Raw genomic sequence first — 15,000 nt, forward strand, 5'->3', positions numbered from 1 at the left:
AGAGAGAGAGAGAGAGGAGAGAGAGAGAGAGAGAGAGAGAGAGAGAGAGAGAGAGAGAGAGAGACAAAAGCTCTGCCAGGCCTATAGCCACTCCCACAGAAAAGACATGTACACATACACATAATATGTATAAAGTAGGGCTGTCAGTTTATCGCGTTAATTAGATTAATTAATGACACAGCAAATTATCGCGTTATGAAAATGAATGCAAAATGTATTTAAATGTTCCATTTGCATGTTCTTGGTATCTGATTCTAGGGACATCTATGGATCTCAGGGAATGTATTCCCAGTGTCAGAAATACTGTGTCTGTTACTACAGTAGGCGTGAGTGAATTGTAATGAACCAAATGAGAATATCAATTCAATTATTATTTTTTTTTTATCTTTGACTGTGAATAACACCATGCTAAAATTGACCAGACCTGAAAAATCTAAGCAATTGAATAAAGGGAAGATGATTAAACAGAAGGTTTTGTAGATACAGTACTGAATTCTGCCATCCGGACACATGCAATTTGAAATATGATTATAGAATATAGAATATCAGGCCTAAAATGGTTATGCGATTAAAATGCATTTAATTAGATAAATTAATTACAAATCCTGTAATTAATTAGATACATTTTTTTAATCGCCTGACAGCACTAGTATAAAGCTATATACATATGCATGCACCTATACTATACAATAATCTTGAATGAATGAATGAATGAAAACTTTATTTAACAGATTGCAGAATGGGTACAATACAGTACGGCTCAATACATACAATTGTTAAGGGGATGCAGACCTGAGAAAGACGTTTGTCTTGTTTCCATCAGGGTCCCCCATTTTCAATTCATATAGACATATATGACATACATGACATACAGATAGTCAGTACTGCTACATCTATACATTTATGACATACCAGATTTGCAAATACAGTACTGTTTGTGATACAGAAGGAGTCAAGAAAAGGGAGTATATACATTTGACGTAGAAACTGTACATTGGAGGTTGGGTGGGGGGGGTTGGGTACATTGGGATATTGACAACCATACTGGGTAATTTACATTGGAGGTGGTTGGGGGGGGGGGGGGGGCGGGGGGCATACTGTATAAACAAGTAACACTGTACATTGAGGGGGGGGGGGAGGAGACACTGTACAAACTTGAATAAACTTGAATTCACAAGAATAAAAGAGCTCATCTATCAACATTAAATGACGAAAATGGGTTTGCCTAGTCTTTGATTTGTCAGTCTGAAATGTTATTGAGGCTCTGGGGGGAAATAACATAGGTACTCCTGGCCTACCTGGTCTTTCAGGATTAACAAGCCTGAACAAGCTGTTCAGAATTATTGACGTCGGAGCAATGAATTACTGGAGCTTTGATTAATCAATTAGCTGTGCTTTTTGGAGCCAAGAACACTGCCCACCTAATGCACTGCCCTGTTTGTGCAAGTTATTTATGCTATGTGCGGACTCGAGCAGCGCCAGCCTGTGCTGATTTAGCTACGGCTCTGGGGTAGGTACAGAACACGCTACCCGTGCTGCAACCCAACATTGCAGACCATTGATTGGTCAATGGAAGTCGTCACGACACATGTCAGCCAACGTCAGCCCATGTTGATGTTCGTGGTATTTCACCGCAGTACAGGCTCTGCAGTATGAATTGCGTATTATAAGCTGATAAATCTTGTGATCAATATGCAAAAGCAATTTTTTTCCCGAGCAAATATCTTAGTTACAATTAGATTGTATGAACCAAGCAGGTGAAATTATAAGGGGCGGATTCACAAAGGGATTGCGCAGCTTTTTCTGCTATGCCTGTGCAAATAGCTCCAAAACTAATTGCACTCCGTGAGCCAACTGAGCTGACAGATATCAGGAGCAAATTGCACACCGTATGGGCGTGTTTGCGCTAGTATATCATCTGCGCAATATCTTTAGGGAATAAAATAGGTCCTTAAGACGGAGCAAATAGCGGGCGCAAATCACACGCAGTTAAGGGTTCTATTAGTGGCCGCAATCCAATCTAAAGAAAATCTAAAATGTGAATTCGCCCCTAAGTATTTTCAATGTACACGCCCATCCATCTTTGGGGGAATGAGAGACTCCAAACACCTAAACGGTTGACTATATTTTCAACTCCAGTGAATGCCTTTCACGCTGCTTTGCCTCCGTTCATCTTGTTATCAACAAGTAAAGGCTTTGAAACTCATTAAAAGTAGTTGGTTAATCTAGTGATCTACAGTATGCACGAAAACTATTACTTTTCTTCAACGAATCTCTAAGTTACAAGATTGCTTAAAGCAGTGTTGTATTTATAGATGAAGTAATGTTATTTCCAATGTCCGCACACCCATCCGTCTCCGGAGAATGAGCATAATGTATGGATGAACCTAAACCTCAAATATGTTTCTGACTAATTAAATGGGATATGCAATTGCTGGATCTTAATTCATATTTGATCTGCGATTGAGTCCCATCAAAATGATCAATTGTAAGACGTGATGGGGGCGAATAAACATTCACTCGGGTTGAATATTTCTGTCTTCTCACTTACTCTCCGACTCAATTGTGACCGCGCACAGCGCTATCGACCAGTATTCGGCCGGCAGCATTCTGTGTGAGATCAAAACAACGCGTTTTTATATATATTCTTTTCCTATTATCACTGTTTGAATGTTTAAGAACATATTTACTATAAAAGCGAACAGTTATAGTATCTCTAATAGTAACAATTCTTTGTTTAAAAAAGGCTGTTTCCATGTGAATTTGGTCATTGCATGGGGGCGGAATAAAATTTGCATGTGAATCAAGACAAGTGTTTTCGTTGGCAAGTTTGAGTTGAGAGAGTGGGAGAGCGACCTCCATAAATAACACAAATGGCCTCTGTTGATAAACTTTTGAGGTATATTTAATCATGTTAGTATTAACACTTTAAGGACCAGCCACGAGTTTATACGGGTTTCGGTGCCATGCGTTGTGTACCAGAGGCACGTATATAGCCGTGGCAAGTTGTTATTGTTTTATTCCATATTAATAACCGGATCAAGATCCCCGATCGACTCTGCAGATCTACCCGCCTCTGTGGAATCGGCAACATGCAATACCGGCCAGATCCTCTTAGGGGCGCCATCGCTCCACTGCAGTATCGTGTATTGTGGGCGAATGGATTTTTTTTTTTAGCTTCCAATGCAGTATCATATTACCCTGATCCCGAAGCAACAGCATGCACCGTTGATTACGTTTCGAATAGCAGATTTCACCATGGAATAAGAGGATTTATCAACAACCAATGGACATATCGATCTACCAGATGCCGATCGATAACGGGGAAATGCTGCCGGGTATCACACGGGCTGACGGTAAGACATTTATCACCTAATTTATAGCCGGATCGGAGCTTGCTGTGCAACGCTAGCAATCAATCTGTGAATATGGCTACTTACACGGACGCTGTATTGGTAATTATTGTAAATTTGTGTCTTTTTGATGTAGCTCTGGAGAAACTAACAAGTATTGAATATAATTTCAAATGTAACCACTAGGAGCAAATGTGAGTAATGTAATGAAAAGCGGAGCTGCCAGTCTTCAGTTTGAATTCATTGGTTGAAATGTGAAAATGAATACACCTATATTGAAATGATTTGACCAATAGGAGAAAAGAAGGGGAGTGACATTATTTTGTATGTAACTGGGAGCAAAGTTGGAAATCAGTGTGAAATAAACATGACAGAGAACAAGCTATTGAATAAATAACCAGATGATGAAAAGCCAGCTCATTTGAACATCTTGAATCCAGCAATCTCCAGTCTATTTATAAGGTCCATACCTTATTGTGGTACTTCACTTAGGCAGTTCTCAGTGAGGTATAAAGGGTCCAATCTTTGGAATGCAGCTGATCCTATGCTGAGGAAATCTCCATGTCTGCTTATTTTTAAAGCAAACTACAAAAAAATTATCATATCCAAAAGTAGTAGATAGATAAATAGGTCATACATGTAGGTATGCATTTGGTTATGTAGTTGGGTAGGTTTGTAGGCAGGTGGGTGGGTGGTTATGTATTATTATGTATACAGTATATGAATGTATGTACTGTGTGTGTATGTATGTTTGTGTTAACTCATATCTTTTGAATGTATTACTGGTATTTTTCTTTATCATAAATCGATCAATAGAGACTGTATTAGATCCCCAATTATCATATCATGGGGTATCATTGGAAAGCAACGCTGTGCAAAGATTTTCGAGATCGCCAAATGATTGACGGAGCTGGAGCCCCGGGAATCGGGGGTGGTAATGTGTACTTTTGCGTACTTTGGGGCACGCCTCACATATCGGCATGTAACTCGAGAACCGCTGAAAGGTTCCTGAAAGGGCAATCGACAGGCAACAAATAGGGCTTTAATTCTATCTATATATTGTATTAAAAGAAATGCACACCCGAGCCACTAGAGGTCGGCAAAGAATCGTCCACATGTGGGCCCTTGGATGTTAAGAGGTTAATGTTTTTAAATATTTTTTTTGTAGCCAAGAGTAAAGACCATAACCCTATCAAAAACAGTAGTCAAAGTGTATATTTTCATTTTTACCGATGTTTTATACGATTTATCGGAAATACGAATTTATCGGAAAATGCTAATTATAGTAAAAACCGCAAGGAAATGACTAAATCCAGATTCAACCCTGCCATTGGAAAGAGGAGCATTTCCCCTATCCATAGATGTATGATTTGGCCATAATAAGGTCAAGTTAAAGGTCAAATATAAATTTATAATTAAAATCGATTATCATTAATTACTGTATCTACAAATCCTTCTGTTTAATCATCTTCCCTTTATTCATTTGCTTAGATTTTTTGTAAACATGATCTCAATAAGGGGGTGAATGAGCTCAGTGAGCATTTTCTCATACCCCGCAGATTTAACATGATCAAAGATGCAAAAATCATAAATCATAATTTATATTCTCCTTTTCTTCATTACAATTTACTCAGCCTAGTAACAGACACAATATTTCTGACACTGGAAATACATACCCCCAGGTCCCTAGATGTTCCTAGATACCAAGAACATGCAAATTGACCTTGCAGAAGTGGAGCAATCTTCCATTTACTTAGGCATGTACCTTTAGGCGAAATATTCCTACAGCTTAACAGGAACAAATAAATACAAAAATACAAATGGTAAATATGAAATTATCTCTCTCCTTAAATGAAACATCACTTTCCATCGGATTTAATGAACATGTCAAAGACTCTGCCTCGGAGGGTCTGTCTTTATGCGTCTTTATGGGTAAGTTGTTGACTAGTTGTTTATTTAGAATGTTTGTGTGTGGTGGTACAGCCTTGTTGGACTGTGAAAAGTAGCGTTCGAATAACGTTACTGTCCCCGTATTTAAACGTAGCTGATGACCACTGCTTCCTTTAAAAGAGAACTTAAAACATACCTCTTCACGAAAGCCTGTTTTTATACATGCCTTGTGTGTTTTATCCCTTTTTTATGCTTTTATGTCTTGTTTTTTAATTGCCTATGTTTTTAAAGTCTGTTTTACTCTGTAGCACTCTGAGATTTGGTTTCCAAATATAGAGTGCACTATAAATCGAATGTAGGGATGGCGTCATAATTGCTGATATCGGCCCGATATCAGCAATTATGACGCCATCCCGATAAAAGTATTGATAGCTCCGATAATTAAATTAATTAAATATAATTAAATTAAAAAAACACTTTTTTCTTTTCATGTCAACGTTCACACGCACAATATATGCTTACTTAGGATTTGACTTGATTCAACAGCAAAGCAGTCGGGGCAATGGCAAGCCGAAAACAGTCGAAAATGTGGTTATTTGAAGTTTGGATTTTTTTTTTTTTACAACTGAGGTAGGTAGATTACATTTTTAGAGACTAAAGTACAAAAAAAAGTTACCGTGGGGTACCGGTATCGATTCACAGGTACCGGTACTGTATCGGTTCAAATGTGAACGGTACCCATCCCTACTGACAAAGCACAATACCTGTTGGTTTTTAGTTAACTCATTGTTCAGGGAAACACATTGTTAATGACATTGACGGATTGTGAATTTTGTGATTGACTCAAATTATATTTATTTGGAAAAATAAATATAGTCACTTTATTTGAAGAGTCAAAACTGTTCTCTTGGCTTTGTTTTGTTCATAGTAGTAACGCTCATGTCATTATAAATCTGGTTAGGTCAAAACGACAGGAATATACATAAAAAAAATTATAATACAATAAATATATATATATATATCGGTTATCGGTATCGGTATCGACCTTGAAGAGCAGAAAGTTATCGGTATCGATATCGGGGTCAAAAAATCAATATCGTGCACCCCTAATCGAATGTATTATTATTATTATTATTATTATTACTGGTCAGTGGAAATGAGCCATATCTGACCTAACAAGATGATGATGATGATGATGATGATGATGATGATGATGATGATGATGATGGTGATGATGATGATGATGATGATGGTGATGGTGATGGTGGTGATGGTGATGATGGTGGTGATGGTGGTGATGGTGATGATGGTGGTGATGGTGATGGTGGTGATGGTGTGGTGATGGTGGTGATGATGATGGTGATGGTGGTGATGGTGGTGATGATGATAATCCATTATGTGTTCTGACCTGACAGGATGACCCACCTGGCAGACAGGATGATGACCCTGGCTTCCAGGTCTTTAGCCTCCAGCAGCAGGGAGGTCAGGTTGGTATCCTGGCTGAACAGCAGCACCTTCTCTGCCTAGAGTACCGCAGGTGACAGGGCAGGATGACAGGTGACAGAGCAGGATGACAGGTGACAGAGCAGGATGACAGGTGACAGAGCAGGATGACAGGTGACAGAGCAGGATGACAGGTGACAGGGCAGGATGACAGGTAGGTCACACCGCAGGACGATAGGTCACACCGTATGACGATAGGTCACACCGCAGGACGATAGGTCACACCACATGACGATAGGTCACACCGCAGGACGATAGGTCACATCGCAGGACGATAGGTCACACCGCAGGACGATAGGTCACACCGCAGGACGATAGGTCACACCGCAGGACGATAGGTCACACCGCAGGACGATAGGTCACACCATAGGAGAGTAGTTCACATCGCAGGAAGAGGTTGCACCGTTGGATGTAAGGTTGCACAACACGACAAACAATGCAGGACACACACCATAGGCCACACATCATTAGCTGTTAACCATCAAACCCCTCCCCACCCCCAAAAACCTCAACCATGCTCCCTCTCACCCATACTACGTTACCAGGGGGGGGGGGGGGGGGGGAGAGAAAAAATAGGTTTCCAAGATCTGCCGAAATTATAAAAAAAAACTCAAAGTGGAAGCTGGATAAAAGGACAGGGGAGTTGAAATTGTGCTGCTGTGTCACATGCAGAGAGTGATGAGCTGCCAAAACTCCAACCAGGAACGTGCAGGTTAGAGGAGTAGCGCTGATGCAACCGCAAAGTAAACAAAACAGTGGAGGAGGAGGAGGAGGAGGAGGAGGAGGAGGAGGAGGAGGAGGAGGAGGAGGAGGATTAGGGGGAGGAGAAGGGGGAAGAGGAGGAGGAGGAGGATGACGATTAGGGGGAGGGGAAGGAGGAAGAGAAGGAGGAGGAAGATTAGGGGGAGGAAAAGGAGTAAGAAGAGGAGGAATATTAAAGGGAGGAGAATGAGGAAGAGGAGGAGGAAGAGTGGGGGGAGGAGAAGGAGGAGGAGGTAGAGGAGGAGGAAGATGAGGAGGAGGAATATATGGGGGGAGGAGAATGAGGTAGAGGAGGAGGAAGATGAGGAAGAGGAAGATGAGGAAGATATGGGGGGGGAGTAGAAGGAGGCGAGGTGGTGGTTTGTTTCCCAGAGGAAGAAAGAAACAGAAGGAGGATGCTGCAGGGCAGTGTGGGGTCCTGGTGGGCTGAGACCTGCTCCTCCGTCTGAGCCACATGCAACCCTCCACAGAAAACTCAGGGAGGAGGAAGAGGAGGAGGGGGAGGGGAGGAGGAAGGGCGTCTCGCTTGGCTACTGAAAACCCATTCTCAGTGCGTACAAATCATGAAAGGAAATCAAAAAGAACAGAGGTAGAAAAGAGACGTGCCACCAGGATAAGACTGTATCTCTGGAAGAGGGTTTGATTTGGGCGGGCTGACTGGTGCGTTCTACTGGGCTAGCTCAGTTGGGCGGCGTGCGTTGACCATGCAAGTATACCTTGGGTCCTCTCCTGAAGTCAAAGGACTGTTGGTCGAGGTTTTCATAGTTCCTGTTTTTAGTCTGATGAGTGATGTGCACAGAGAAAATATGCAAGACATAGAATATTATAAACAGTCATAAATGGAAGGGCAGTAAAGCATTCCAACAAATCTCCACTTTTCTGCTTCAAGTCAGGAGGCAGGACACAGGGGCACGCAAACACATCACAGAACCTGTCTGATTGCCTCTCTGACTGCTTGTCTGTCTGTCTGTCTGTCTGTCTGTCTGTCTGTCTGTCTGTCTGTCTGTCTGTCTGTCTGTCTGTCTGTCTGTCTGTCTGTCTGTCTGTCTGTCTGTCTGTCTGTCTGTCTGTCTGTCTGTCTGTCTGTCTGTCAGTCAGAAAATAATGTTAATATATGATGAGAGCTAAATATTCACATCAAACCTGATATTTTCTACTTGTATGTGTGTCAGTCTGGCTGCCTCTGTCGTGAATGGGGTTGGTTAGCGATCTTTAGAGTCTACATTGATACAACTGTTGAAAGGAAAACAAATCTACAAAGACTTTGTCAGTTTGATGGTTGTTATGTGCAGCCAGAGGATTAGTATAGTTACAATAGTACTAACTAAAAATAGAAATATCATGATAGAATAGTACTGTTAAAAATAGAAACACCCTGATAGAAGAATATTATTCGGGTAAAATATAAATGCCCTAATAGAATAGTACTGTTAAAAATATAAATACCCTGATAGAATAGTACTTTGTTCAAAATAGAAATATCATGATAGAATAGTACTGTTCAAAATATAAATACCCTGATAGAATAGTACTCTGGTAAAAAAAACATAAATACACTGAGAGAATAGTACTGTTAGGAATAGAAATACTTGATAGAATAGTACTTTGTTAAAAATGCTGATAGAATAGTACTGTTAAAAATAGAAATACCCTTGTTGTGAAGGGCCAGATTAACATTGAGAATCTACATTTTATTGTTTTATATAACTTGTATATTATTTATATATATAAGCTATATCCCTTTAAGCCTCCGTTTGAATCATAGCATTATTCGCTTTACTCATTGGATAATGCCCTTGACGTCGGCGGCGCCTAGAATCGCGCCCCTGAGACAAGTTCAAAGACGAGTCTGGACATGTTGGGACATGCCTGGGGCCAGCGCATTGATCCCAGACAAGAGCTTCGGCTGCGCACTAGAAAGCCCTCTAAGTATATATATCGTGGAAGGCGCAAACAGTAGCAGTTCGTCTAGCAAGTAGGTTTGGTTCGTTCGTCAGTACAACGGTGAAGTTCAACCTAATGCAGTAACGTGAAGTTCGTCCGGAGTAATGCAACAGCAGTAGTTGAACCTAGCGTATAGCAGAGTCAAGTTCGACCTAACTTAATGTGAAGTAAAGAGTCGTCATTTAGTGTGAATCGTATTACAGCAGTTCGTTCGGTGTGCAGCATTAACAAGCAGTTAGTTCGTTTAGTAACTAGCGTGAACCTTAGCAAGTGTGTGTGGACTTAAAGTAATTAGTGCCAGCACACGAGGTGGGTCTAGTAGCAGAACTATTGGACATGTGCGCATTGGAACCTACCGCGGCGATATTGTAGAACCATTATTGGTTGGATTATAGTGATTGTGGAAACGTAGTACCGTGGAGAAGAGCATCGTTAATACCCACTGTCGTTTGGATTTAACTACCTTGAAGATCTTACCTCGGGCTAGCTTCGAGGACGAAGCTGGCTGGCTATCATCATTGCTATCGGGCATTGGATTACAGCTATTACCTTGCTACTGAGCACTTGGATTATAAAGACCGGATCCGTATGAGAACCCCTTTTCTTCAAGTGAACAGCCTGAGTATCCGTACATTCTTTGTTCCTCTGGAGCTTACAACTCTGGGAGGATATCACCAGTCTCCAGCGGTACCCTCGTTTGCCCCCCTATATTGCCATCCCATGCGCCAGGCGGCGTTTGGTCTAGTATACCTAGTTTAGGAATTATTCATTCCCACTGACTTTGCTACTCGCTGACTTTCTAATATCATTCGCCATAAAAGAGCGACCAAGTCATTCCCATTTGTATATTTGCTGCATAATAATAAATACTGTAAATGATATCTCCTTGTCACCGTGCCGTCTATTCTGAGTGTCTGCCATAATTAACTGTACTGTCTGGCAAGTAATAATAATAATAATATGTAGTAGTGGTTTAATCTATCACAATCTTTAATACAGTCAGGGTTTTGTAACCCCTCAGTTACAACCCTGATAGAAGAATATTATTCGGGTAAAATATAAATGCCCTAATAGAATAGTACTGTTAAAAATATAAATACCCTGATAGAATAGTACTTTGTTCAAAATAGAAATATCATGATAGAATAGTACTGTTCAAAATATAAATACCCTGATAGAATAGTACTCTGGTAAAAAAAACATAAATACACTGAGAGAATAGTACTGTTAGGAATATAAATACTTGATAGAATAGTACTTTGTTAAAAATGCTGATAGAATAGTACTGTTAAAAATAGAAATACCCTGATAGAATAGTACTCTGTTAAAAATAGAAATACTATATAAATAATACTGAGGTAAAAGTGACATATACAAGCGCCTCCAAACGACTGAAAAACAGCACGTCAGTAAAAAGAGCGTCATCTCCCTGCTATGAAACTTCCAGAATCTGAACTCACGGTGCTCCAACTCCTACACAAAGCTTTGAATCGCCTGGGGACATTTTACTAAGTGTGCAAAAATAGCCAATCCATACAACCTGAGCTTTGCTGTCTGCCTGTCTGTTGCCACTACGGCTCTATCTGCTCGACTGTATTTAGAAGACAGAGGAGAAGATAATTCTTCCCTGTCCTTGTCAGTTTGTGATTAGAGATAAAAACACACGTCAAAGTAAATATTCTGCCTCGTCTGTTTAGACTGTGTGTCTATGTCATCTTTTATCTGTAAAACTCAGGAACACTGAAGATTTATTCTACTACTGCAGCTCTCTTCTGCTCTACTCACCAGGGTCCTCATTTATCAATAATCTGTAGAAAGTGTTCTATTTTCATTCCTAAGCACGGAATTTAGAATGTCTCTACGCACAGAAAAATCGGGATTTATCAACCGTGCGTGCACAGGTTGTACGCACACTCCGTGTTGATAAATACCAATATTCTTACCATCTATGCTCGTGCATTTGCATACTGAACCGCCCCTAATTAACCATAATGGTAATGAACACACCCCCATGGAATGTAGAATAATGGGCTAAGCAGACTTTAAACTTCATTGAGAGCGAGTCCTCCGTGATCAATCTCGCTCTCAGTGAAGTTTCAACGAAGGTCATCTATTCTAACCAACAAATTGAAGCTAGAAAGCAGTTTGTTGTGACCAATCTTATTTGGAAACATGACACAAAATAATAGTATTTTGCTTTTTATTTTAAACAATATTTAATCACATTTGGGGGTGGGTGCTCTGTGTCTGCCCCCCATGCCAAACAAGCAGGCCAACTGCGCTCTAACGGGCTCTTGTTCGCGTGTGAGCCAGTTATAATTGCACTCCTGTTGGGTCGTTCATTGGATTGGTCAGAGTCATTAACTATAGCTTCAGTGGATAACCCCGATCACCTGCATTTAAGCGATATTTTAATTACAGATACCCCAGTTGTTCTGCCTCCCAGGCAGTTGTTTAATGGTTTGGCTTACTTTACCACCTGTTGGTTGAATGAATAACATTACAATATAATTCAATACAATGCGTGCCTTCCTCCCGGTCACCAGCAACGACATGTATCAGCCAAATGTGCATCACAACATTGACTGAGTGGAATCCCTTTCTATTCACATAATTGAATTTGTGATGGAGCTTTGACAGCTACATGGGTGGTACAGTAACAGTCTATTGCTCGATCCATCTCCAATATATCACGATGGACCGTGCCGGTGGCCAAAGACCCGAGGGTGGAGAGGACTTGAATGTGCATGGGGATGGCATTTGTGTGTTTTGTTCCACGCTCCAATTTGGGTCCCATATTATGTTCTCTCGGCAAATAGACTGCCCTATATCTGAAAACAGCTCCCTGCTCAGCGCACCCCATAGTATTCCGATAATGGTATATAGATAAACCATGCTGCATTCATTTGGAAAGAAAGACCTATTCCAAATGCTATTTATAGGGTTTGACAATAATTACACTATTATTTTACAATTAACTATAATGAATTACGGGTCATATAGAACATGTCAGTGTTGAAACTAATGCATGAAAGTCTGTCTCATGTGGCAGTCTTCATATTCTACCGCTTGGTGACATGTACGCACGGTCTGAGCTGTGCGTAGATATAAGCACAATCTCAAGCACACGTTCATTTTGATCAATCCCACACTTTGCATAGAAATGATCGTACGCTCGGTTTACGCACATATCTGTGCGTACGCAGCATTGATAAATGAGGGCCCAGGGTGGCAGATGGGCCCCGCTGGAGGGAACCCAATCTAAACGTTGCTGGTTCAATCCCTGGCACTCTGTGAGCTGACAGTGACGACTGTAAGGTAGCTAGTGTATGGTATCTACTAGGGGTGTAACGGTACACAAAATCCACGGTTCAGTACGGGTTTTGAAGTCACGGTTCGGTATTTTTTCGGTACAGCGGGGGGGGGGGGGGGGGGGGGGGGGCGATACCAGTGCACACATTAAAAAAATTGAAATAAAATAAAAATATAAATTATACTTTTTTTTTTTTTTTTTAATACAGCTACTGTTTTATATATACTGTTTTTAGTAATAACTAGAAAGTAATGGTATTTATTCAACAACAGGTGATTGATTAATGATACTAATACAAATCTATACAATGAGTATGGGGCTACAGCACTGCAGATATACCCTACTCCAATGATCCACACACGAACATTACACGGTGTTGCACTCGCTACCCAGTGGCTCTGCAGATATACCCTACTCAGTCTACAAGGCTCCGTTGAAGTAGCACAGAGGATCTGTTGTGATTTTTGCACAATAAATATTCAACATTCTCTTTTGTGACTCCGCCTCAGACTCTTATCATTTGGCACTAAAAGCTAAACATTGTCACCGATATGGCATGTCATTAATTGTGTACGCGAGGTGGTTCAGTGACGACTCTAACGTGAGCTAGGTTAGCTAGCATGAGCTACCGAGAGATGGAAAGACTGTAACTTTACTGGTGAAAATGTGATTTACGTTGGAATACTCCTTTGCCAACTTGCTGTACTTTGCTTGCAGGTCTGCAGCCATTATTGCTGGATTATTAATAGCCCCAACTTTAGCCAAGGTAACGTTATGGCTAAACCTTTAACGTTAGTTAATGCTAGCTTTCGGTTAGCTGTTCAATGCTAGTAATAACACCACCAAGCGAACCCATCACAGCTCCCCGTCAACAGCGCTCTGTCGGGAGGATGGCATTTAAGAAAGTATCTGCTGTTAAAATGACAAACAGCATTGAAACTTTAATTCACGGTCGGTTAAACACACGTTTGTTTTATAATGCTCACAGCAGACCGCAGTGTTGTTGATAAATTACGTGGGGCCGGGGGGATTTAAGTTCAGCAAAAAAAGGTTCTGCACCGTTGCAATCGTACGGTGCACAGCCCGTACTGTACCGGAGGACCACATTGACGCGGTACAGTATGTATCCGCGTACCGTTACACCCCTAGTATCTACACCGTGCCTACCAAAGTGCCCTTGAGCCAGGCACTGAACTCTAACTACTCCTGGGCCCTCATTTATCAATTATGCGTAGAAAGTGTTCTCTTTTCGTTTCTATGCACAGAATTTAGAATGTCTCTACACACAGAAAAATCTGGATTTATCAAACATGCATACACAGCTCCGTGTTGATAAATACCAATTGTTCTTACCGTCTATGCTCGTGCACGATCCTAAGTATTTGCATACAGAACCGCCCCTAATCAACCATATATGGTAATTAAACACCCCCATGGGAACATGCCCTGTTTGTGGAATGTGGAATAATGGCTATAAGCGAACTAAAATGAGAAACTTCACTGATAGCGAGATTGATCACGGAGGTCATTTAACCAAATTTATTTTTACATATAAAGCATTTTCCGTTGTGAACAATCTTATTTGGAAACATGACACACAAGATAATAGTATTTATTTAGCTTTTTATTTTAAACAATATTTAATCGTATGATTATAGATATTCTTTGAGAATAAATAAATCCAATGAAGTTGTCAATTTCACAGACAACTCTGATGAGGAGGAGGGAGCGTCCAGAATATTTTCGGTGCGCCGGGAGCCTAGGGTGTTGACTGACGCAGTCCTACAGAACCAGCACATTGACAGAAATAAATGACAAGCGAGACCCGACATTTGCACTGTAATGACTGAAATGAACGAGTCGCTGAAGCACATTGCTACCTGTGCAACCCAATGAACAATAAAAACTCGTAACCACTATTTTGCGCTTGCGTTTGCCATATACCATATACTGCAAAATAAATACCTTTTTTCGTTGATGTTTTTTAAAGTTAGATTAAGACATTGCAAGGATAGACTTACTTAAAACTGCTGTATGATCTTCTCGACTGAATTGCTGCTTTCAGCAGGCCAACTGCGCTCTACAATGCCTCTTGTGCGCGTGTGAGCCCGTTATAATTGCGCTTCTGTTGGGTTGAATGTGCACGGGGATGGCATTCGTGCGCATTGTTTCATGCTCCAATTTGTGTCCCGGGTACCGGACTCTACTTATGTTCTCTCTGCAAATAGACTGCCA

The 15,000-nt window shown here is 40.9% G+C and overlaps 1 protein-coding gene across 1 annotated transcript in view; it reads right to left on the reverse strand.

The window, feature by feature from the left end:
* The window catches only part of grin1b (glutamate receptor, ionotropic, N-methyl D-aspartate 1b), a gene marked incomplete at both ends in the record, with an annotated part of 290,208 nt that overhangs the window by 137,470 nt on the left and 137,738 nt on the right, over window positions 1-15,000 (reverse strand). The window contains 2 exons of the mRNA XM_084308084.1: window positions 6,669-6,766; window positions 8,225-8,287. Coding sequence (XP_084164210.1) covers window positions 6,669-6,766; window positions 8,225-8,287 — 161 coding nt within the window. The remainder of the gene's footprint in view (window positions 1-6,668; window positions 6,767-8,224; window positions 8,288-15,000) is intronic.

Source organism: Notolepis coatsorum (assembly GCF_963971535.1).
Source record: "Notolepis coatsorum genome assembly, chromosome: 2".
In the NCBI taxonomy this organism is placed as follows: domain Eukaryota; kingdom Metazoa; phylum Chordata; class Actinopteri; order Aulopiformes; family Paralepididae; genus Notolepis; species Notolepis coatsorum.